Genomic DNA, 24,196 nt, shown 5'->3' with positions numbered 1-24,196 from the left:
GAGGCATTAAAAAGATTAGAAGTAAATATTTTAAAAAATAATTCTCTATATTTCAGAGCTTTTAAGATATATAAAGATAGCTTTGGGTCTTTTGAAATTTAATGATAAGAGTAGTAGTTGAGGGTAGGAAAGGGATGGGGAGGTAAGGCAGAAAAAAAGGATAATAAAAGGGACCTTAACTTTGAAAACTCAAATGAGAAGCAAGGAAAGCACAAACTAACTAATGTCAGGGTCGGAGATAGAGAGTGATGAAGAGCGAAGAGGAACTCGGTAGCTTGCTCCAAACAAGTTTCAGAGATGTAGAAGCCAAAGGCAACTCTCAGGCCATTTGGGTGAACACAAATAGTTTGTTATTATCTTATGATCACTTAACTTACTCCTTGAAATATTTCTGCGAGTGATACTCTTAATTTATAGCAGGAGCAACCTGAGCCCCTTTAACTACTCCTCGAGACTATTTCACAAAATTTACGTGTGGGTTTATCTACTAATTAAGAAAAGGATTTTGATGAACTTGTAAATTGGCTGATATTTTATACTTGTACATGAAATGTAAACTTTTCACACTATTTCATTAGAGTAATGCTAATATATATCAGTATTTACTATTAATCTATGTCTCCAATGAACTTGTAATGACATTTTCAATTACCCCTTTCTTTAGCATTTTGACACAAACACCATGTAGTTTAACTTTATGATTAAGAAATGAAAGTATTCCATAGAGGTGCACTTCTGGTCATGGTCATGTATTATGTCAAAGTCATTTAACCTACAAGATGAAAATAGATGAGTGTTTTCCTTAATCTCGATTAATGTCTCTGATTTCAGGACAACACCATTAATAAACCTAAAAAGATATCACCCTTGATTCTCTCTTGATTTAGTAAAAGATGGTTCATCTGCTAAGTCTATTTTAGTAAAGAACAATAAACCTTGCCCAAATATTCATCTTATTTATAGCTCACTCAATTGTTGAATCAAGAATTTGGATTATATTTTTTATCATATTTACGTGTGTTTTGCAGGTTCATTATAGAAAACAAGTTCAAGCTCTCTTTCTCCTATATAAACTAACTGCAAGGAATCATATTGTTACAATATGTTTTGTCGTGCAATCTATGCTAAACTCCTTCCAGTTTCTATGAATTCTTCCAAAGTAAGTAGAGTTATTGTCATTCTCTTATCTTTATTATATTATAAACATACAACAAGAGGCCCTTTCTGATTTTCACGTATCAATGTTGCTCATCTTTGTTTCGCCCTTAAAAGCAAGGTTAAAATGAATTTCAAAATGATAAGTCAGCAATTCCCTACTCTATGTATAGTGGGATGGGGCACAGAAAAGAAAAATGTGTATGATAACCGATGATGTTAGACTTTTGTAATATTAAAATCAGATGCACATCTGAATAAACTATGATCCTGATGTTATGGGGATGACAAATAATGCCATTGTAGCTGATTGTTGAGTTTTTACTTTTTGAGAATGCTGGTGAGACATTCCAAGCAGGAGTCATGTATCTGCAAGAAATTGGTGTTGAAGAATCTTTTCTGTAGAATCATTTGTGTCAAAAAAAGACCATCATGTTGCATGGTACCATTAAAAATTGATCAACAAGACTACACTAAAGGCTGCATACAAGTCATTCTTCACATCAGATCAACAACCAAATTATAAAAATGTATTCTCACAAAGTTTTATAAAGAGATAAGAATGAAGTATATATATATATATATATATATTATCTTATTATAAGAAAATGGAGTGTGTACTATTGTTCTTATTTTTTGAACGAAAAAGGAAAACAGAGCGAAGAAGGAGAGGTCAGGGACTTGTTATTGTGATTGTTATGGCACAATTGAGATTAGTAAATTTGCAAGATCTCAAAAAAAAGAGCAAGTTGGTGACCAAAGTTGGCAATAGCAGTTTGAGTCTCACCATTTAATGTACTTTTACTAAACAAACAAAAACAATGTAACTTTAGAAAACACTTCATTAATATGTTATCCATGTCAACATTTCTATTTGTTGCTCTTTTCTATTCTTATGTGGGTTCTTTTCTTCTTATGTGAGGATATTGACTTATTGGATGGAGAAGACTCAGCATAGAAAATATCAACTTTTGATTTTGTCAAATAAAATTTGTGACTTAACTTATTGTGAGGATTTACATTGCAGATTTGCTTGGCTTGGTATGAATGCATCGTAATATGTACAATAACCATTCCCAATATATTTCTGCAAAGCTTGACAATGTTCCTACCAACATTATTTAAAATGATAGTGTACCTCGGTTGTTTTTGTCAATAAATGACGGAAGCTATGCTTTTTAAATTATGATTATTCAGAAATATTTATTACTATTTCAGATCTCAATCATATTCTAAGAAAGATTTAGACAAATAAAATTATATAGAATTTAAAATGTTGGGCCCGTGCTAAGCACGGGCAAGAACCATCTAGTGAATTGAGAAATGGAAAAAATTATACTCAATAAATAAAAAAAATATATTTCATACTTTGTTGTCTAGATATTTATATAATGGCTTTTGAAGTATAGATATAAATAAAATTGGGTGACCTTCTTGTTACGAAAGAAAAATAAAATGTTAGATAATTATCAATAATTAAGTGACCTTCTGAGTTAGTATTATTTTATTTTCATAGAATAGCTCTATTTTTTGTTTTGTTTACATGCTTTGATTAGGCTTAGTAGTAAAAAATGTCAACTATTTTTAGATCATATAACTCGTGATATAAAACTAAATGACTTATATATATTTAGAATGCCAATTTTTTTAAACACTATTTAAAGGTTAGTTATTTTATTTTAAACTATCAATATTCTTAGGAGTACTTAACATTCACTAGTTGATTAATAAATTCATACTTTTCAGATGTTTCATATGAGCACTATTAAAATGTACAATTATGAGACTGAAAGTTTAATCCGATCGAATTATTATATGATAAAAGTAGAAAAAACGAATTTTTCAAAAGTAGAATGACTAATAATATTTATGATGAAAATAATAAAATAATGTCTCGAATATTATTTTTTTAAAATTGACATTGGATCACTTGATATTCTATGCAGGTATGAATTTTCTTTGTTACTTGGAGTGGACTATCGAAGTTTTAAAAAGGCATAACACAAACAACTCAGCCTTTTAGAATGATTATGCAAAAGATATTAATATCATATAGATGGTAATAAACAAAATTTAAAAAATATTCTATTTATTTTTTTAAGAGATCAATGGATCTTAATTCTTCAATTGTTTAAATGTTTTCTCCAATAATAATTATGATATAACTATTGATTAAAACAATACAAATTTCAAATAAAAAGTTTTTTTAATATTAGAACATTTTTATCTACCTATCTTTGTTTACATTTAAAGTAATAATTTGTGCTTAATTAGTTACTACCAAATTGACTATAATTTACGTCTACAAATATACTATAAAACTAATAAGAGAATTTGAATACGACGATATATACCCTACAAACAATAAGTAAAATTAGTCAAATCGATCACTTAGTTTGTCGTAATGGTGAGAATTATTTACAAATCGTAAATTTGAAATATACATTATAGATATAATATTTTTGGATATAGAAATCTCAAAATTAGGCATAGATGTGCAACACCCGTGCAATGAATCTAGTACTACGTTAAAAGTGAAAACTCCTTAAATTAAAAATTAAATTACTAATTTACAACATCTTTACCCTTAAAGCCCTAATATCTATAATAAACTCACTATCTATTCGCAAAATTACTAATTTACCTCATCTTTACCCTTAAAGCCCTAATATCTATAATAAACTCACTATCTATTCGCAAAATTCTGAAGAGTCGCAAGAGCCATCTTCAGTGCTCTTCAAATGCTACACCAGCCCCAACAACTACAAATACCCAAGGGAGTTCGAACCCGAGACCTATTGATTAAGGATAAAAAGTACTTACCACTCCACCACAATCCTTGGTGGTAATATACTTTTTAATTATTACGCTTTAAAATAGTTTAGATTTTGAGATGGATACTCGCCATTACATGACTTGTCAAATTTTTTAAGAGTTTTTAATGTCTATTTTATTTTACCATGTAATTATTATCCATACTCTCAGGTATCAAATATATTTGAACTTTGACCAAAATTGTTGTAACAATACCGAACTTTGGAAATGACCTTTTACCCCTGCACTATTTAATAGTGTATTTTAAAGGGAAAATTGTATGAAATAGCAAACTATTAATTCAAATTAAATGATATAGCCATAGTTTATTTTAATTGTAATTCGCAACAAACATCCCCTTTTTTTGCCATCTGATTCGGTATACAATTAACCATTTTCAGTATACAATTAGTCCTTTTATACATTTCGGTAAAAAATGTATAAAATGTGTTTGTGTTTGTATAAAACGAGAGAAAGGTGTATTTACAAATACAAATACAAATACATATATTTTCGTCCTATACATTTATAATTATACAAATACAAATTTTATTATACAAATTACAATGTATAAATGAATTTATACTAAACTGAACAATTTGTATAAAATTTGATGTTTCTAGCAAATTATACAAATCAAAGCTCCATAACAACCATAAGATTTGCTATGGAGCGCAATTATGCAAACTATAGCTATAATATACAAATATGATTTTTATATTTGCTATATGTGAAACTTGTTATATTTTAAAGGTATATATGTGTCACGTGGACATCATAAATATTGCATCATTATAAATAGTAACGTGTCCACGTGGGCATATATATACCTTTAAAATACACTATTAAATAGTGCAGGGGTAAAAGGTCCTCCATAAAGTTTGGTATCGTAACAACAATTTCGGCCAAAGTTAAAGTATTTTTTAGATTTTTTCCCCATTTTTTAAAAAAGGAACTCTTTATATAAAACTCTTTAATAGTTTAGATATATTTTACCATGTAAATATAGTTCAGATATATTTCAGGCCTATTATCAAGTTCAGAAAATTAAAATAGGCCAAAAATCCAAATTTATAAAAAAATAAAATTAGTTAGGACAAATGCCTAATTATCATAAATGAAATAGCTCAATACTTAAACAAAGGATTCAATATATCATCGATATACAATTCAAAACAAAAGATGCTTTGATGAAATAAATGAAATTTATAATAAAAGACATGAATTTTATTTATAAAGCTCAAGAAAAGTTGATACAAGTTATTCATCATTACAAATTGTCAAGTGAAAAAAATAATAATATCTTACAATCGAAAAAGATTGAGAGAAGTGATTGTATCACATTTGCTAAGAGCTCATTGATGAGATTATCGTAGAATGCAACCCCCTCCTTGTTAACTTTTTTGCGTAACTCCCTATCTGATCGTATAAATACAAAATACTGATTTATTAATGAGTTAACATATAATAACTGATATTGTCATGTGAAATTAACCTAGAGCATACAACAAAGCGATTAAGATTAATTGTATGTTAATGTCAAAAATCTTTCTTGAGTATACATAATTTGATTATGAAGATATTCAATATGCTATTATCACATTAAATATATTGTTATTGAAACTCGTTAAAATGTTCATAAACATATATTGAAAGAGTCCCTTAAAAGTAAATCAAAAGTATAAAACGACCCGCGATGGGCTCATAGCATCATACCAAATCAGACAAGGACCCTTCTTCTCCGTGGGACTCCAAAATTTTACAGTTAAAAAAGCCCTCTTCTCTATTTGTTTTGTGATAATCTGTAATTCAGAATTCAGAAACCCTAATAATTTTCTTTGTCTATAAATGTTATTGAATCCCTGTGATTAATTATTGAATTCAAATTCATAGAGAGATGGATATCGAACAAAAGCAAGCGGAGCACATCGAGTTCTTTGTGAAACAAGCATCAGCACTCAAGGGTTCTGCCCTTACCAGTGTTATTGTTGAAGCCACTTCGCATCCATCACTCTTCGCTTTTTCAGAGATTCTTTCTGTTCCCAGCGTTCTTGAGGTTTCCATTCCTTCATATTACTATATCTATAATTGTTCTGATTTTATTTTTATCATAATTGGGTTAGTAGGTTCAATTTGTTTATTGTAATTTTCGTGTTTTCCCCTATACTGGGGTTCTAGGTATTTACCGTGAACATTGTGTTGTGGTTGTGTTATGCTATTGATTGGGCAATATCTGGAATATGATGTCATTCTAGGTATCTGTTTGTTGAGTCTTTCGGAAACAGCCTCTCTACCTTCGAGACCCTTCTCGAAGGTAGGGTAAGGTATGCGTACACTCTATGTGAGATTACATTGGGTTTGCTGTTGTTGTTGATGGCATTTTCCTGATAATTTGATTAGTGGATTTTCCTGTCACAATGGAAGTGCCTGCTTTAGGCGTAGTAGTTATTCTTGTGGTATGAGAAAAAAAGTTGGGGATTTCCTAAAAAAGGAAAGCTTTGAGTAAACTGGGATGGATTAATGACAACAATATTTTGCTAACGAGCTACAAACTCTTGCTCATTTAAAAGGCTGCACGCTGAATATTAAATAGTCTCTGTAGATGTTTTAAATCATGGATAAATAGATGCAAAGTTAGTATTTTATCTTATGATAACGTACTAGATGATTTTCAAAACACAAAAGGAATGAATATCAGGAAACACAACTACAATGGACTAAGATGCTACAAAAAATTTGAATGATTTTAAAAGAGGTTATAGAAGCGTAGTGGATGCAGTAGATTGATCATTAATGAGGAAATAACTTGGGTTCATCCTAGCAATTCCATCAATTTCAGAGCTTAAAACCCTAAGCATATTGAAATGGGTTTTATACTCGGGTTTTGATTCTCTTTAGAGTTCTTTTATGACAATTAGGTATACATCTGGGAATAAAGGGAAAAAGAAGTGCTTTTGGTAAGTCAGGTTAGACCATATCTGGAGTGGGCACTTTATTGTGGTATTTCTTGACTATAAATTGCACCTGTGATTCAATGTTGATTGTTGAATCATAAGATTAATGTTAGATTCATGCACCACAGACTTAGATTATAGTTGATTCTGCTGGAACATAAATCTAATTGTGAGATTTGAATCTTGAACCGTAAGTTTTTGAATAATATGGGCATAGAAAACATTTCTTTCAATGCAGGAGCACCTGAAAATTGCACCTTGATATACATTTTGCAAGTTGTGTAGTTAACTCCATATTGCTGTATATATACTTTAGGATCCCTTTCATATTTGTGGTTAATTGGTTTTTTGTTGGAACCTGTATGCAGCTTGAAGGAACTGAGAATTCAGTATACCTTGATTTGCTTCGTTTGTTTGCTCATGGGACGTGGAGTGACTACAAAAGTAAGCGTACATTTTTTACATCTGATTATTCAGAAGCATTTTTTTATTGTTGGGTGGGGTGGGTAGCTGATTGGATCTGATTTTCAAGTTTGAGATTTCAACAATGTTCTTTTATTGCCGTTATGTCAACTTATCTGCAATACTTCATTTACCATTCCTTCAGATTAAATGCCTTAAATTTTATAATATTGTGAACTTGTACCTTATCATTTTGAGGTATTTCTTTGAGACAAAATATGCTTTTGCTCATATGTATAATAACTTGACGATTCTTCTAATTGTTAATAGAGCGTTAGTGCAAATGAGGGTATCAATATTAAGTTTTAACTTCTCAAGTTTTGTATCTCCATAACTGAGTTCATTGCTGGCTGGGAAGTTAATAAGGCCATGGTTTAGGCCTCCTTTGTTTGCACTTTATGAGGTCTAGCTCTTCTTGAACTGGTATGATTCTAAATTTTCTTACAAAGTCGATCAACTTATTTGGTTGATGTGGATTTGTCTATCGTAGCAAGAATGGAATAAAATTTTTGTTCCACATAGCGGCCATATTATCAAGTAATAGTAGTGGATAGAATTACATTCTTCAAAAATATCTTCATTCACCATTTTCTCATCTATTTTGCTTATTAATTTATTTCTTTGTTTCTTTTTGGCTCAGGTATATAGGACATAACACTACAAATATGATATATTTTTTATTCCTTTTCAGTAATCACTTTCATACACAATTGCCTTTTTATAAAGTAATATCATATTCCAAGTTTAAGTTATGATAATCCTTTTGCTAGTAAGAATTTGGTTATTCAACAAATTTGATAAGTTTGATATTTTGTGTAAAAGTGCTGTTGAAATATCAAATATTATTTTATATCTTTGATATATTATTTTCTATAAAATAAACGGAAAATGGTCAAAACTATCCTTAAACTATCCGAAATAGCTTAAATATACCCTTAAACTATATTTCGGCTCAAAAATACCCTTCCCGTCAAACTATTGGGCCACACCTACCCTTCTAGTTAGTGGAAGTATCCATGTGTGTGTTAAATGCCACATGGATGCCACATGTGCACTCCAAACAGACCCCACCTCCACATAGACGACTACGGAAAAGGGTCAAAACTACCCTTAAACTATTCGAAATAGCTTAAATATACCCTTAAACTATATTTCGGCTCAAAAATTCCCTTCCCGTCTAACTATTGGACCATACTTGCCCTTCTGTTTAACAAAAACATCCATGTGTGTGCTAAAATGCCACATGGACTCCACATGTGCACGCCAAACACACCCCACCTCCACATAGATGACTTAAAGCCTTAATTTCACTCTTTTCCCATCATTTTGCTAAAATGACTTTTTATAATATTTAATTGCCCCCAAGGCCTAGCTCAAGTGGCAAAAGGTGGAGGATTTGTGGCTTAGGTCGCAGGTTCAAGCCCCACACCATGCAAAGCGAAGCCTGGTATTTAAGTGGAGAAGGATAGAGAGGCGGGCCCATTATCCACAGAGTTTAGAAGGCTGTGATTGGTCCAAAGGGAGGGCAGGTCACAGACGAATTTCTCGGTTATAAAAAAATAAATAAAAATAAAATAAAATAAAAAAATATTTAATTTATATTGATTATGTTTAAAAAGATAATGCACGTTCGGATATTGAAAACAAACAATCTTAATTATACTATGTTCAGTTAGTTTTAGAGACATCTTAAAATTCAAAAATGTATTCAGATTTAGACGTCTTAATAATGCATATTCAGATTCAGACATCTTAATTAAATCTTAATGGAAACAAATGAGGCCTTAGCTGCCTTTTCTGCTACTGTGAACTTCTTAATATCATGGGTGAGTCACTCTGTAACATCCTTAAGTTTACTAGTGCTCACTGTCAATTACCATTTACCACTTACCTTTATGGAAATAGATTTAGTGATAGTGGTAAAACTTCCACTAGAAAGAGGGACTGTCTATTTCTCTTACACATGTACTCTTTCTCTGGAAAAAAGAGAGACAGTCGTAGGTTTGATTTCCTTTTTGTTTTAACTAGTACCAAAGGGATGAAATTTCATTGACAATAATTGCTTAAAATACAGATTAGGGAAAATATCTTACTCTAATTGACCATGAACCTATGACTAAACAGGATTGTTTTGTAAAGGAAGATGACGTACTCCTGAGTTCTTTATGTAGCATTTCAAATTTGTCAGTTTTAGCATGTATGTTTTTTTCTAGGTATTGCTGGCCGTCTTCCTCAGTTGGTGTCTGCCCAAGCTCTCAAGTTGAAGCAACTTACTGTGCTTACGCTAGCTGATACAAGCAAGGTACACTACATATAAGTGTAATAAGCCTTTTGACATTGTAATTTATCTTATGGAAAAAGTGAGCAATTGATGCATCCTTAGTAACTTTGTTCCTTCAGCTAGTTAATGCTAAAAATGTAAGAGGCTTGGCAGAGCTTTGTGGTGCTTGTTTGTTGGAATTCTTGAAATTTGTTTTTGGCATCTGGTCAGGGTAATGGATACAATCTATTTATTGGTACATGTAATTCATTGTCATTGGATCAAATCAGTACTATTAAAGTTGTTTGCTTAGCCTCCCTTACTTTGAATGTGTTCAGTGTTGTTTCCTTCATTTTGTTGTTGTGGAACATGTGAGTGTAGTCATCCCACTATGATAAAGTATTCCATTTGGTGATAACTCTAATAATGCTATTCAAGTAAATACTGGATACCTCACTTGTGGGATTACTTTGGGTATGTTGTTGTAAGTACTGGATACTTTGTTTTATGCTTACCTTGTTCAGTGTCAACAACTCTGTATATCGTGCTATCTGCGAGATGTTTATCGGTGATTTGCATGATTATCATATCTCTCAAGTTCATTTCTCATAGTGGAAAAGAATAAAATATATGTATGTTTTTCAGTCTTTAACATTCTTTTGTGTTTCTTCATGACAACCCTTTTCATATATCAACAACCTTTGATAATGATGTTCATATTCACTTCTTTCACTGATGTCCTTTGTTATTAGAGTCACTGCCAATAATGACTCCTTTCCTCTTTCTAGGTGCTTCCATATGATCAACTTATGCAGGAGTTGGATGTCACAAATGTGCGTGAACTTGAAGATTTTCTCATAAATGAGTGCATGTATGTGGTGAGTATTAGCTCTCACTCCTTGGATCATTGTGTTATGAATAGAGATATCTTTGTACTTTCCACTATTGGAAGTGTGTTGGACTTAAGTTTATCGTAGGAATTTGCTTCTATTGATGTTCGTAGGATAGTTTATTTAGCCTTCTGGATAGAAATTCAACTTATTCTTTTAGTATGGGTTCTGGTGCCTCATAGGTTATTTGTGGTTTACTTTTGCCTTTTCCTTCCCTTCCTTTATTCACTCTCTCTTTGGGGTGGGGGTTGGGCTAATAACTGATTTGATGTCTCAGTCTGTTATTAAAAAAAATATTAATTCCCCATTTTTCTGCATCCGTGGACAGGGCATAGTTAGAGGAAAGCTGGATCAGTTGAAAAGATGCTTTGAGGTTGGTATGGTGTTTTTGCTGTTTCGCCAACTCTTGGTTGCTGTGAGCTGAGATGTGGTAATTAACTGTCTCCACACAATTATAGGTACAATTTGCTGCAGGGAGAGATCTCAGACCTGGTCAATTGGGGAATATGCTACAGACATTAACTGACTGGTATATCTATGTTCTTGTTTAGATGACTCTGATTGCCATATCATTGTATCACACCCTATTATCTCTGTTTGAGTATATTATTTAGTTGTTTCTTAGTTGGGCTTGGGGTCGTGTATTGACTTTACAATATGATCTTTCTATTGATAGTCTGTTGTCCTATTTATATGACAAACATCTTCTGTTCATAAATAGCTGTTCTTGAAGAGTTGTTGAGTTCTCTTTTCTTCCCCTTCGTGTCTTGATCTCCTCACCTTCATAATGACTTACTGAGCTGTACTTTGTATGCCAGTTTCTAAGATTTCTTTTTTCTATCCTTAAATAAAACAGATAGTCTAGGTTATAGAAGTGATATGAGTTACATAATCTGCTTATGGGATCTGACCAATTTCTTCAGTAATGTATAATGTTGGATTAGACCATGGTGAAGAGCAGCTCTTATGATTGTCATATTAATACCTTTGAAGCTGAGGCTGCCGACACAAAGATGACTGAGGTGGATATTGATCGTAAGCTGAAAAATAAGGACTTGGCTTTTGGTGGAAACATATCAATTTGAATTCTCACTTATCAAAAAGTTTCAAGTCAAGTCTATAAATTTTTTCAAAGCAGGAGGACACAGATAAAGAAAAGGATGCTCTGCCTTAAAAAAACTCAACACTGGGTTTACCCATCACAACAACCCAAAAAAAGAAGCAAAAAACTCTTAACACTAGATCGGATAGCGAACCAACAGCTATGGAATTTTTAGTGAACGGGCTGAGAAAACAGTTATTAGTGAAAAGGTTGAGCTCAGTCACCTTATCTTTTTCATTTTTTTTAATCCAAAAGGGTAAGTACCTTTCCTTTTGGAGGTAGGAAAATCAATGATCGGATAGCGAACCAAAAATGCTATGGAACTTGGGTGTGGGTCTTTTGAATCTTCATTTTTGTTTTCTTTTTAAGAAAATCAAGTGCAACCATTTCTGTTTGGTTGTAAGATCTGCCATTGTTGTTGGCCTACAATATTGATGATCAGATGGCATATTCAGATTTAGTTGCTGTTATTTGAAGTTCAGCACTACTGGCAAGAAACAATAAAATCTGTTAGGAATAAGGGAAAGGAGATGTAAGTTATGGTGTTTCCGGTGAAGCGCTTATAAGTTAGTGGGTGGTTTTCCGTTCACATGGATAGGCAACGAGGGGCCTGGTAAGTCATGAGGGTCCAGTGGAGGCTGTATTTGGGATTGAAGTAGGTTTGATTAAGGAAGATGGGCATAAAACATGAAGTTAGGTTTGAAGAATGAGATTTGAAGAAAGAGTAAGTTTTTTGGTTGGGAGGGTCTTTTCTTTAGTTGGTTTGTTGTCTTAGTACCGTTGCTTGAAATGATGAAGGGAAGACATGCAACATTGCGCATGCTGGCATGTGACACAACCTCAATGATGGATGTACCAAAGGGGAGGAGTAAAACATTGAGCCTGCTGTCCAGATCTGAAATCTTGGAGGGTTTTGGGAATTCTGCTTCTTGCTTGTAAAAGCTGAAAAGTGGAAAGATGAACAACTTGTCAAGGAAAGAGCCATCAGGCAACAGTAACAAATGCTTGTGTATGAGGTTCTTGGGTAGTGGGGTGCATTCATGGTTCTTGGGTTCTTTTATTTGAGCCCACTTCAAGATATGTAACTAGTTATTATTTGGTTGTATTATTTTGCATCTCCCCTTTGGGTTTTTCTCTAACTGAGTAGTGTTCATGTTGAGTTCTATTTTCTGATAAAATTTATCGTATTTACCTACCAAAGAGATTGTTGAGTGTGGATTGGTGTTTTGAATGATTTATTACTCAATAAATTGGTTAAGTATGAAATTGTGTCGGGCATGTGTCCAAGTCATGTTTGGCATGAAGTTGTGCTGAGAATGTTCACACAAACTTGCCTAGATGATGCATCTATATTCACTAGTTTTGGAATATAAACTAGATTTAACCCATTATTAGTAGCCATTATATAGCATGTTATTCCTTGTCTATTCTGGTTTTAAGGAATTAAGGTTAGTATCCTGGGAGCCAATCCCGAGACCCATAAATGATTCAATCTAGGATCCCAATTTTGAGAATGTCATTATGCGAATGTTATTGGACTGCATGAATTCGTTTGCTCCCCCTACACTTCCCCAAGTCGGTAGAAAATCTCACCATGCTGTGGGGTCCTGGGTCCACAGGATGGAAGAACTAGTCGGAACACCTCTGTGGTATAATTGATGCTGAGTCAGAGGTCAGTGAAAAGGCTGCTTACTTGCCTTCCAGTTGCATGTTTTTATGAATGTTCATTTAAGTTCTCTCTGGTATGGCATAAAGTCATCTATTTTTAGTAAACTTATCTACCTTGTCAAAAAATGAAAGAGAAATCATGTCAAGATGATCATTCATTTTATTTGAGCTAATAATAGTCTTCCAGCCTTATTCTTGCCATTTTTTACAACTGTTGATTATACTTCTCTGTTTTTCAATTAGTAAGACTTTTTCTCTTATTGCAACTATGTGAACAACACAACTTTGGAAATGTAAATTTGGAACTTTTGTGTGGTGGAAATTATATGATAATTATTTTTACTGAGTACAATCCCACAACTTTCTATGCCATAAATCAAATGTAAATTGAATCTGCAGACTTGTGGTATACTACCAAAGTTAGGTGAGGGATAAGATTAAAAGAGTTGGACGTTTTTGTGTACGCTGTGGTGTTACTCTGATGTATGTGTTCCGTCTTACAATGAGAGGTCCTTGTGAAGTGTGAACTATGAATGTTCTGCATGCTATAACTATAAGATCTAACTGTAATTGTCAACCTACTCATAAATTTATTTCATTTTTTGATAAAAAACAGGTTGACTACTTCAGACAATCTTCTTGTCTCAATTCAAGAGAAAATCAAATGGGCGGATACAATGAGTGAATCGGACAGGAAGCACCGGAAGGAAGTTGAAGAAAGGGTTGATGAGGTGAAGAAGTCACTCTCTTTGAAGGTGAGTACAGTATAGATTTTCAAGAGCTGAGTTCTGTGTTGATTGTAAAAAGTAAAAACTATGGGCATAACTTCACAGTGCACCCGGCCATATTGAATGGCGAGCATGTCTTTCAGCAGATGGACTTGGTCTACCTGGGTTGTGAGATTCCTTTTTTGGGGTAGAATATCTTCGTAGTTTGCCCATTTGAGTCCTAATGACCCTCAGTTCGTGTTTAAGCCTTTTGTTATGTTGAAGACTCACTTTATATTTTAGTACTGGGATATTTTTGTCGATCTGTCTTACTTACTCTGTGGCAGAAGCTACAAACTGTAAGCAGGCCGATGTTGACTTCAGAGGGCATGAGGAGATCTACTCTGAATCTGGTGGAGTGATGGATTATGAGGAAGACCGAGGCCGACCGAAGAGGTAGTAGTAGTCTTATATATCCCGGGATTAAATTTTCCAGTCATTTAGCAGCTAGTCATGGTCTGTATATTGACCTATGAAATATATCACATTAAAAACCTGATAAGGGAAGAAAGATCCTATGATTGACTGATCCACAAGTGTGGCCAATGGAGTATTGTATTCTTGGGAAAGGGGGGACTGCTGCAGCCTGCAGGGTCACTTCAGTCAATTCCAATGCCATTGCAAGAATGCTTCAAACCAAAATATGAATTGGCGGAGACATGAAACCACATCTATCCTTCCATGCCAGTTGAATGCTAGAAACCCTAGAAGCCTTTACTCTCTAATGAGTTTAATATCTTTACACTCTCATGAATGTATTTTTACACTTATCATATCACTTTTAAGAGATATTGGTAACTTGGAAAGAGGTTAAATTCCTCAAAAATTCTTTACACGGTCAGTGTCTATTTAAATATTGTACAGATAGTCTCTCATCTGCTGATTTTTGACTTTGTAAAATTTGCAGGAGACGACACCCTATTGGTTAAGGTGATGGAGTAGGGCAATGTTAAGAAGAATTAGAGGGGCTGCTGGCCAGTTTTTTTTGTTGTTGATGGCATTCCGACCATAGATGCTTTCCCTTTTAAAGTTTGCCGTGCTGTGAATGGAACTTGTAGACTCGAAAGTATCCGATAGCCATATTTTGCATCTTGTTTGCGTTTTTTGAGTTGGAAAGATTTTAATATGACGATGATGATGCGGCTGAAACTTGTGGAGCTGATTCATTTGACATTCATATAAGTCTATATGCTTTCCCCCCAAGTTATGTTTTGAGTGATTGCTATAAGGTACAGGTAATTTCCCATCTTCATATTTTACATTTAAGCCTGAATTCATCATATTAGGTGATAGATTTTTCTGCTGAGATTGTGGGTAGCTGATTTACATTCTCTTTTCAACAGCATGTTACAATAAAATTGGTTGAAGTTAGAATGCCTAGATATAATAATATAATAATAAATTGAAATAGGATTGGTTCTAGGGTAAAAAAAAGAAGCAGAAAACCTTAGATCATTTCATCTACTTTAAATATCTAGAATTTAGAAAGCGTAAATTCTTAAAAGGAATTATCAGAGATATTATACCTTATCTTTCTAGAAGCTCTTCTAAGTATCTTTGATAAGACTGAAAGTACTTTGTGGAAGATATCAAACTAAGCTTTTTTATAAAAAGTGTCTTTTTTATCCGAATAAAGTTATTACTTTCGAATTATGAATTTCAATCTCATAAACGGGCTATGAAAGAGTAGTGGGGTATATGAGGATTTTACCCCTTTATCTTTGTGGATCTAAATATTCTATAGTTCGAGAAACTAATTTTCAAAAATGTTATTACTACTTTTTTACTTTTAATTTATTAGTACTACTTTTCTTGGACTACGATGTTTGTAGTATTTTTCAAAAAGGTTATAGGTACGGATTAGGAAAATGGTGCACCAAAATATTCCTTTCATTCTTCCTTCTCATCTTGGCTTTAATTATTTTAACAACTCCCATATACACGTTATTGGTAAATTATAAAATACTCCTCCTATGTTGCTAATTAGTTTTTGCCTATGTCGTTGCAAAAATTAGGATTTTTTTTCTTACCTCGCTGGCCAATTTTAAATTTATCTTACTCTTCCTCCATCTCTTTCACATATTGGTGGATATAAATTCAAGGGAAAGAGATGCTACAATTAGTTTCTTGTTACATATTGGTGGATATAAATTCAAGGGAAAGAGATGCTACAATTAGTTACTTCAACAAGATCGTTGTTGGTATTAAAAATATCATTAGTTCCTCGATTCATTTTGGGGTCTAAAAAATTCTTGAACTATATATTTACTGGATTTAGTCCTCCATTGGATAAAATTAGGACTTGATCTTCTTTCCTCGTTAATTTTATTTTGAATCGTTGAAGTTAAGTTCTTTTCATAAGAGTAATTTGAAGAAAAATAACAGGGAGAGAGAAACAACTAAAAAAAAAAGTAGCGTATGTCTTTGGTTAAAACAATAGGGACTAAAATTGAAATTAATGTATAAAGTCAGGGACAAATCCATTTTGTTTCTAGTTAAAATTAATGTTTTATAAATTATTTATTTTGTGTTCATATCATCACATGTTATAATTTGTAAGTTTTTAATTTTTTAAATAGACTTTTTCTATATAAGAATATATGACATACGTACTTGTATATTCGTTGGGATTATATATTACAATCTATAAATATCACTAAAATAAATTGGCCACATCGAACATAGTTTTTATTTATTAAAAGAAGCAATTTATATTGTAAGCAACAGCTAAGCAGAAAATAAACTAATATTTCCTATCAAATGAGTAGATGTTTCATATTCTTTTTATAATTGTGGGATCCGAATAAATTTGCACGCATCTCAATTAATTTTATGAAATATTTATTATCTCCCACCTACAATAGACATGTTACCTATCTACCAAAGCTAAATAATACGAGAAGAAATTACCTTATATTAGAATTTAAATCTGATACCTCATGATATTCAACTTTACTTCGTGACAACTAGATTATACCTTGAGCAAAAGTGTTGGTAATTTAATAGTACCTTTTTGGACAAAACAAAATGATACCTCAGTGTGACGGTGTCCATTCCAAGAATAATACATAATTAAATCAATTATATATAAAAATAAGAATAAAAAAAGGTTATTAAAAAATAAACACATGTTAAAAATAAGTACTTTGATTGATGGGCTCGTTGCTTCTACGAAATTCCAATAAATTACACTCATGATAATTTTAAAAATGAAAAAAAACATGTGTTGGATCACATAAATATTATTTTAAATAAATAGTGGACAATATGGTTCCCTATAAAATGAAAAGAAAAAATATAACTTCATCATTCATTCACACTCATCAGCTCAAACACTTCTTCAATTTTAGTAAAAGAATTTTTTTCCTTAAAATTCAAAATTCAAAAAATGTACCAACAAAAAACAACAACCATTTCAGATTCTGATCTTTCCGTCCTTGAAAACATCAAATTCCATCTTGTTAATGATTCTGATTTTTCTCAAATCCTTTCAATGTTCGATCCGATAAATATGAGTTATGCAGATATTATTAATAGCCCGAATTCGAGTTATAGTAGCTCTACGTCAGCAGCAGAGATTAGTTGGGGAGATATGATAACTAATATTGATAGTCCATGGCAACGTGTCGATAAATTGGAGCATGAGGAGGAACCAAAAGAGGAGCCTATAGTTGCACGTGGTGTGCACGCGCCTGGTGATTGGAACCGGTATAGAGGCGTTAGGCGGCGGCCGTGGGGTAAGTTCGCGGCGGAGATAAGAGACCCGGATAGGAAAGGTGCTAGGCTTTGGCTAGGGACTTACGAGACACCCGAAGATGCAGCATTGGCATATGACCACGCCGCTTATAAGATCCGTGGCTCTAAGGCTCGACTGAATTTCCCTCATTTAATCGGTTCGGACATATCCGAGCCGGTTAGAGTGGCTCCGCGTAGGCGTTGCCACTCGTCAGAGTCATCATTGGTAGAATATACCTCTTCAAAGAAGAGAAAATTATAAATTAGAGGCAAAAATTGTATTAGTCATAAGGTTGTCTTGCATTTGTTAAATATAGTGTGTACGTCTTCTTCACACTTTTTAACCTTGTGTATATCTCATCAATAATAATATATTCAGAAAAAATTTATAAGTGGAGCTTGAAAAGGGTATGGTATACACATACCTAATTACCATATCTCGTGGAGGTAGAGAAACTGTTTTTGAAAGATACTCGACTCAAGTGCAACAAATCCAAGTACAAAGACGAAGAAAATTATAATGTAGAAAACATAGCAATTAACAAAAAAAAACAATGTAAAATCTACAAGAAAGGAACACGAATAACAAAATAGTGTGATAATCAAAACGAACAGTAAGCAATAACAAATGATGATAGATATTAAATGCAAAAACTATAATAATACGGTTAGTACAATGACAATCATCAATAAGCTTAAACCCTCAAAAAGAAAAAAACACTACACTACCTACTAACCTTCTACCCAGGGGCGGACTCACCCTTGGCTGAGGAGTGTCAAGCGACACTCCTTCGCCGGAAAATTACATTGTATATAAGATCAAATTTTTCTTTAAAATATGTATATATAACTATTGACACCTCTTGACACAAGTAAAATGTTTAGTTTAGTGATTAAGGGGTTGCAAAAGTTTCTTAACGTTGTGTGTTCAAGTTGTAACCTCTCACACTTCTTCTCTGAAACCTAGCTTTGCGCATCTTCTCAAGAATAATGTAGCTCAACCAAACTACTTGGTGCCAAATTTTATTTTAATTGCCTCCTCTCGAGGCCTTGCAACTTCATCATTATTGTTTCTTGATATTATCATATTAATTATTATCCACCTACAAATTAAAGTTATAATCATACGCAAATCCTTGTTCCTTAGCAAATAAGCTAGGATCTAAATGTGATGCATGCATACAAAAGTAAACATATAAAATGAAAAAAGAAATCACAAACCATATATGCTCATGGAACTTGTTTGATTTATAATCAATAAGGACTTTAATTTCTTAAATTTGTAAAATAAAATCATTAGGATATAATTAGTTAGACACATATTCGGGCTATCGCTCCGTATGAATATCTTTATCGAGTTTCTTAATAAGATTTTCTCAGATACAATTCGATTCTTTTACGATTAAATTTTAATTTGTATAAAGCCTATAATGACTTTCTTATTAAATATTAATTTTTATTTTGCTATAAATTTCTAATCTTTGTTATATTGATCCCATTTTTTATCCCTCATAGCATTTGGTGGGTTGTTCTAATATGTAAATTTATAAGAATTAGGTGTCAAAAGGATCACTTTTTCAACAAAAATACATAATAGGTAAGAAACTTATGTAGTTTTTATTTTCCTTTCTCAGAATAAGTAAAAAATATATATATTAAGGAATCAAAATGCTTTTTTGAATAGGTAAAACCGTAAAAGAATCAAAGTAAAAGATTTTCTGAATTGTTAAAGAATCACGCGAAAATCTTTATTTTATGTACTAGACACAAGATTTATAGAATATAAAATTTTATTTCGATATTACAATTATCGCATATTTTGATTGAACAATTGAGCACATGATAAAGAGTTCTTATTAGACACATTTAACTCAAAATTTTAATTTTTTATTTTTTTTGCAAGTATTCTCACATTACATTAACAAGTTTTTTTTTTTTTTTTAAATCTCCAGAATAATCCATAATCGTTACAACGTCTACCAGGTTCAAATGTTCAATCAAACAAATTATAATTTCAATGTCAAAATAAAATTTAAACTAAATAAAACATTTAAGAAATAGTCAATGTACTCCACCTTTATACGAAAAAGAAAGAAAAAGAATTGAACATGAAACGTGGGGTTTTGGGTGTAGAAGTATTTAGTAAAGGTCCTAAAAGACATGACTCTTGAAGAAAGAGATTATTTGTTGAAAAATGTCTCTTCTCAATTGGTCCACTAATATAGATATTTATAGTTTATCAAAAATAAATATTTTATTTTTTTGTTACAATTTTATAAAATAATAACAAATGAATTTAGAGTTTCAAAGCATCATTAAAAATGTTAGTTAACTGGTAAAATACTTTTTTCGGCTTCATATTAGTTAATCATTATCTAAAAACAATTGTCTTATATTAGTTGTCCATGTTACTGTCACGCCCCAAACTACGCAGGCGCAACAGGCACCCGGTACCTTATTAACCGAGCTAGCCACTGAAACATACTGGAAAGGAAACATCGAGGGCCAACAAGGCCCCCACAATCAACTGTTGTCACAAGATAACTGGACCGGCAAGGTCACAAAAATATTAATGACATAGTCAAAGGGCCGGCAAGGCCAACTTAACTAATAATGAACTAGCAAGTCGAAAAGGCTATAACTGAAATCATATATACAATAAGACAACAAGGCTATAGAAAGAAGTTGAGAAGACCCAATAAAGTATGTTCGCAAGTCTCTATGAGTACTACAACTCGAATGGTTGGGAAAGGGCGCGCGCCCCTAACAATACAAAGACATAGCACAAAAATCAAGTATGCAGAACCTACAGACAACCAAAAGCTCCAGGAAGAATGGAGCTTACCAATCCTCAACTGAGCCAACACCCCTATTGCAAAGGCCAATCAGGACCTCTATCTGAACTTGCAGTACGACAAGTAGCTTCCCCAGGCAATGAGACGTCAGTACGAATGAAAATGTACTTGTACGTAAGGCGGAAAGTGATCATAAATAGTTGCAATAAGAAAAGGTAATAAAGATACCACTAGAAACTGAAACTCAAATAGCCCCATGGCCGCCGACATCTGACCTCATAGTAATCAAACATGCACAGTATGCTCATGTAATCGTATGTCGTGAATACATATATATAGATGCAAATGCATGACATACCCAACCAAATGCTAGCAATGGTGGTGGCTTTCAGTAGCTAACTGGCATCATATTCGATTTGTGGCCATCTGTGTCTCATACATATAAATATAGACAAGAGGCCTCATACCTCCCGATTATAGCTCGGGAGTAAAATGCATAGCATGTCATGTCATGGATTCATAATGCATATTTTTTTTTACCATAATCATGTTGCCAATCTTTGACTGTTGGTACTCTTGTTCTCCTAATCTTGTAATAACTTTCGTATAACATGTAAATATCTCGTAGAACCTTAATGACCATTTAGGCCTATAGAACTTATAGTAGGCTTGAAGCTCTTGACTCGACTTCAACTTAGTAAATTAATCATTTAGGAATTTAAATGGAGACTGACATAGTTGACTTAATTTAAGAATGACTCCATTTGGTAGTAGTAGTTTTTTGAATTAAGGTTGATCAATAAGTATATAACCAAAAGAATAGAGTACAACATTTAGTGTTAGTATCCTTTTTAAATAACATTTTTGTAAAACCACCTAACAAAAAGGAATTATTGAACAACTCCCTTAAATACAACCTAATAAGTTTCGAAAATGTCAGCTTCACTCGTAGGAAAATAGCTTGCTAATAGACATAAGGAATAAGAAACTTGACAAAAAGTAATTTTCACTGCCAAACATACTTCACAATGTGATAAACACAATAATGATACGATAAATTCAAGAAATAAGATCAGTTGACATCTCAATACCCTTCACAGAGGATCTTTCTAGCAATAAAATAGTAAAAGCAACTTATTTAATAATTTGTAATTTTTTTGGGTTTCGCGCGATATGAAGAATAGAATTTTGCCTTTACATACGTTATTTCCAAAACATTCTTTCTTACGTCATCCCAATATTTTCCACCAAATAAAATTGATTTCAGGAGTAAAATTTAACTAGTGTCATCACCCATAGAAGGAATCGATGCCTCAATTAAGTATGCATACTTGTGTAATAAAGTCATATATATACTCAGCTATATTGCTCTACAAGCACGGTTTGTGCAACAAGATCTCACAAGTCAAATTATGAAAGGAAATTGCTATCATTTATACCAATCTTCCCAAGCTTTTCCTAAATCTAGAGTATGGTATTTATGAAGTCCTTGTGGAAAGAGTGAAGAATGAGAAACAAAAATATTTTCTTCTTACAAAGAATACTTGCAACAATAAAATTAAATGCCCTCCAAAAATATGAACTCTTTATCTATAATTGTGGGTCCATACATATAACTACACTTAAATTGATAAATTAACTCCATCCCCCTAATACTACCACCGCCATATGCACATATATTGTTATTATTATTTCTATTATATAGAAAGGTGAAAGACGACCAGGACGACCAATGGCAAATTCGTAAATAAGCAAAATGTACAGCTTAATAGTAATTGTACTTCGTGCATAGGAAGTACTGAAATTCCATAAAAACCACCCAAATTCTAGCATATTCTTAAGGCCACATGGCTATTCACACATTGAAAGAGTAAAACAAAACACATGGACTTCTATAAATGTAGGGCTCATTATTGTCTTCAAAGTTATCACAATAGTTTTCTTACTTTTTTTTAATATACTAATAAGCTTATAACATTAAAAAATCATATAGAGTACTTTTTTTTCTTTTTCTTAAAGTAGTGTAATATTCAATCTACTCAATTGTTGTATTTTGTTATTCCTTCTTAATTTCATAAATAATTTATATTCATCATATTTACGAAAAACAATTAATTTCATATAAAAGGCTATTATATATATATATATATATATATAAATATACACACTAGACACAACATTCCGTATTAGAAAAAACATAATATTATATATCTTTTAAATTTTTAAGTTGTTAATTATTACTCCCTCCGTCCCTATTTAGTTGTCCACTTTAGAAATGACACACAGATTAAGGCAAAAATGATTAGCATAGTGAAGTTACAATTTTACTCTTATAGTACAATTTACAATTCCAAAATAAATTAACTCAAGATAACTAATCAATGTTGGGAAGTTCATAAGTTTATTTACTTTATTCATGACAACTTTATTTAAATAAGGGTATAATAGGAAAAAAATTGTTGTCCTTTCTTGATTTGTCAAAATGGACAACTAAATAGGGACAACTAAAAGAGGAAATATGGACAACTAAATAGGGACGGAGGGAGTATGATTTACAATATTATTTACGTCAATTTCAATATATATATATATCAATATATGTGATACAAATAGAATTTAGAGAGTCGATCAATTTTTAATTGTTTTAATTATTAAAAGTTGTTAATTTTTGTATTATATATATTTTAAATTATTAAGTTGTTAATTATTATGATTCACAATATTATTTACGTCATATGTGATACAAATAGAATTTAGAGAGTCAGTCAATTTTTAATTGTTTCAAATATTAAAAGTTGTTAATTATTGTATTATATATCTTTTAAATTTTTAAGTTGTTAATTATTATAATTTACATTATTATTTACCTCAGTTTCAAATAATGTATGTTACTTCATTTATTTTATGTGGCACTGATCGAATTTTTGACTTACAAATACAAATATTTTCATTGAAATTTCATTAGTTAATTGGTTGTTCAGTGTACTTCTTCTTTCGTATACGATTAATTGAAACTAATTGAATATAACACAATAATGGGTTATAAGGAAAAGATTAATGGATAGTGCCTTAATTTTAAAAATCAATATTCTTTCCATACACCACTTTATTTACCCTAGAATAATATAAGAAATTTTCAAAAGTAGAATTCAAAACTAAAAAGGGTCACAGTTCCTTTGCACATTTAAACTCCAAATCATTTTTATTTTTTTGGTATTTCTCCGAAATGTTAAATAAATAATTTAAATTATAATATCATGAAGCACATAGTAGAAAGCACAGAGCATTTATCGTCAACATAAACCAACATCTAATATGACCTGGATAAATTTAAAAGGCATTACAAAACTTCTTACAAAATCTAAAGAAATTAACTTAAGCTTCATATTATAATATTTATCATAATATGCATTAAATATAGGAAACTGCGAGACCAACATAAATTTAGATGGTTTCGAAAAGTTAAAATATGTGCATTCACACACTCAAATTAAAACTTTTTAGATGAATTTAAGAAAAGTAGACAAATTGTCATGACATCTTGAATTATTATAATAAAAAGGTAAAAAATATGTGAAATCGCATGTTCAAGTT

At 31.9% G+C, this 24,196-nt stretch overlaps 2 protein-coding genes across 5 annotated transcripts; both read left to right on the top strand.

Moving 5' to 3' along the window:
- The first annotated feature begins 5,652 nt into the window (after positions 1-5,652).
- LOC125820572 (COP9 signalosome complex subunit 7) lies at positions 5,653-15,145 on the top strand. Of its 4 annotated transcripts, XM_049499977.1 has the most exons (10): positions 5,653-5,733; positions 5,863-6,025; positions 7,292-7,367; positions 9,599-9,687; positions 10,434-10,523; positions 10,864-10,908; positions 10,994-11,064; positions 13,922-14,060; positions 14,380-14,468; positions 14,980-15,143. In XM_049499977.1, exons 2-10 carry the CDS (start codon positions 5,867-5,869, stop codon positions 14,999-15,001), a joined length of 780 nt encoding a protein of 259 aa, XP_049355934.1. In that variant the 5' UTR covers positions 5,653-5,733; positions 5,863-5,866; the 3' UTR covers positions 15,002-15,143. The 4 variants fall into 4 exon arrangements, with proteins under 4 accessions (XP_049355934.1, XP_049355942.1, XP_049355949.1 ...); XM_049499985.1 differs by lacking the exon at positions 5,653-5,733 and having other exon boundaries at positions 5,833-6,025; positions 14,360-14,468; positions 14,980-15,145; XM_049499992.1 differs by lacking the exons at positions 5,653-5,733; positions 14,380-14,468 and having other exon boundaries at positions 5,833-6,025; positions 14,980-15,109.
- A 2,315-nt stretch (positions 15,146-17,460) lies between these two features.
- On the top strand, positions 17,461-18,069 carry LOC125820618 (ethylene-responsive transcription factor 13-like). The gene has a single exon (XM_049500036.1). The coding sequence runs from the start codon at positions 17,461-17,463 to the stop codon at positions 18,067-18,069; it is 609 nt and encodes a 202-aa protein (XP_049355993.1).
- Positions 18,070-24,196: the final 6,127 nt, after the last annotated feature.

This window comes from Solanum verrucosum, unplaced genomic scaffold, assembly GCF_900185275.1.
Source record: "Solanum verrucosum unplaced genomic scaffold, falcon-dt-bn FXZP01000020.1, whole genome shotgun sequence".
Taxonomy (NCBI): domain Eukaryota; kingdom Viridiplantae; phylum Streptophyta; class Magnoliopsida; order Solanales; family Solanaceae; genus Solanum; species Solanum verrucosum.
Note: the sequence above shows the minus strand (reverse complement) of the source record. Positions and strands in the feature narration are given on the sequence as shown.

Bases quoted from the DNA above. Each gene is read 5' to 3' on its own strand.
- LOC125820572 (XM_049499977.1), top strand. From the start codon at position 5,867: ATGGATATCGAACAAAAGCAAGCGGAGCACATCGAGTTCTTTGTGAAA. The intron at 9,688-10,433 runs GTACACTACATA...TCCTCTTTCTAG, and splicing joins CGCTAGCTGATACAAGCAAG to GTGCTTCCATATGATCAACT. The intron at 11,065-13,921 runs GTATATCTATGT...GATAAAAAACAG, and splicing joins CTACAGACATTAACTGACTG to GTTGACTACTTCAGACAATC.
- LOC125820618 (XM_049500036.1), top strand. From the start codon at position 17,461: ATGTACCAACAAAAAACAACAACCATTTCAGATTCTGATCTTTCCGTC.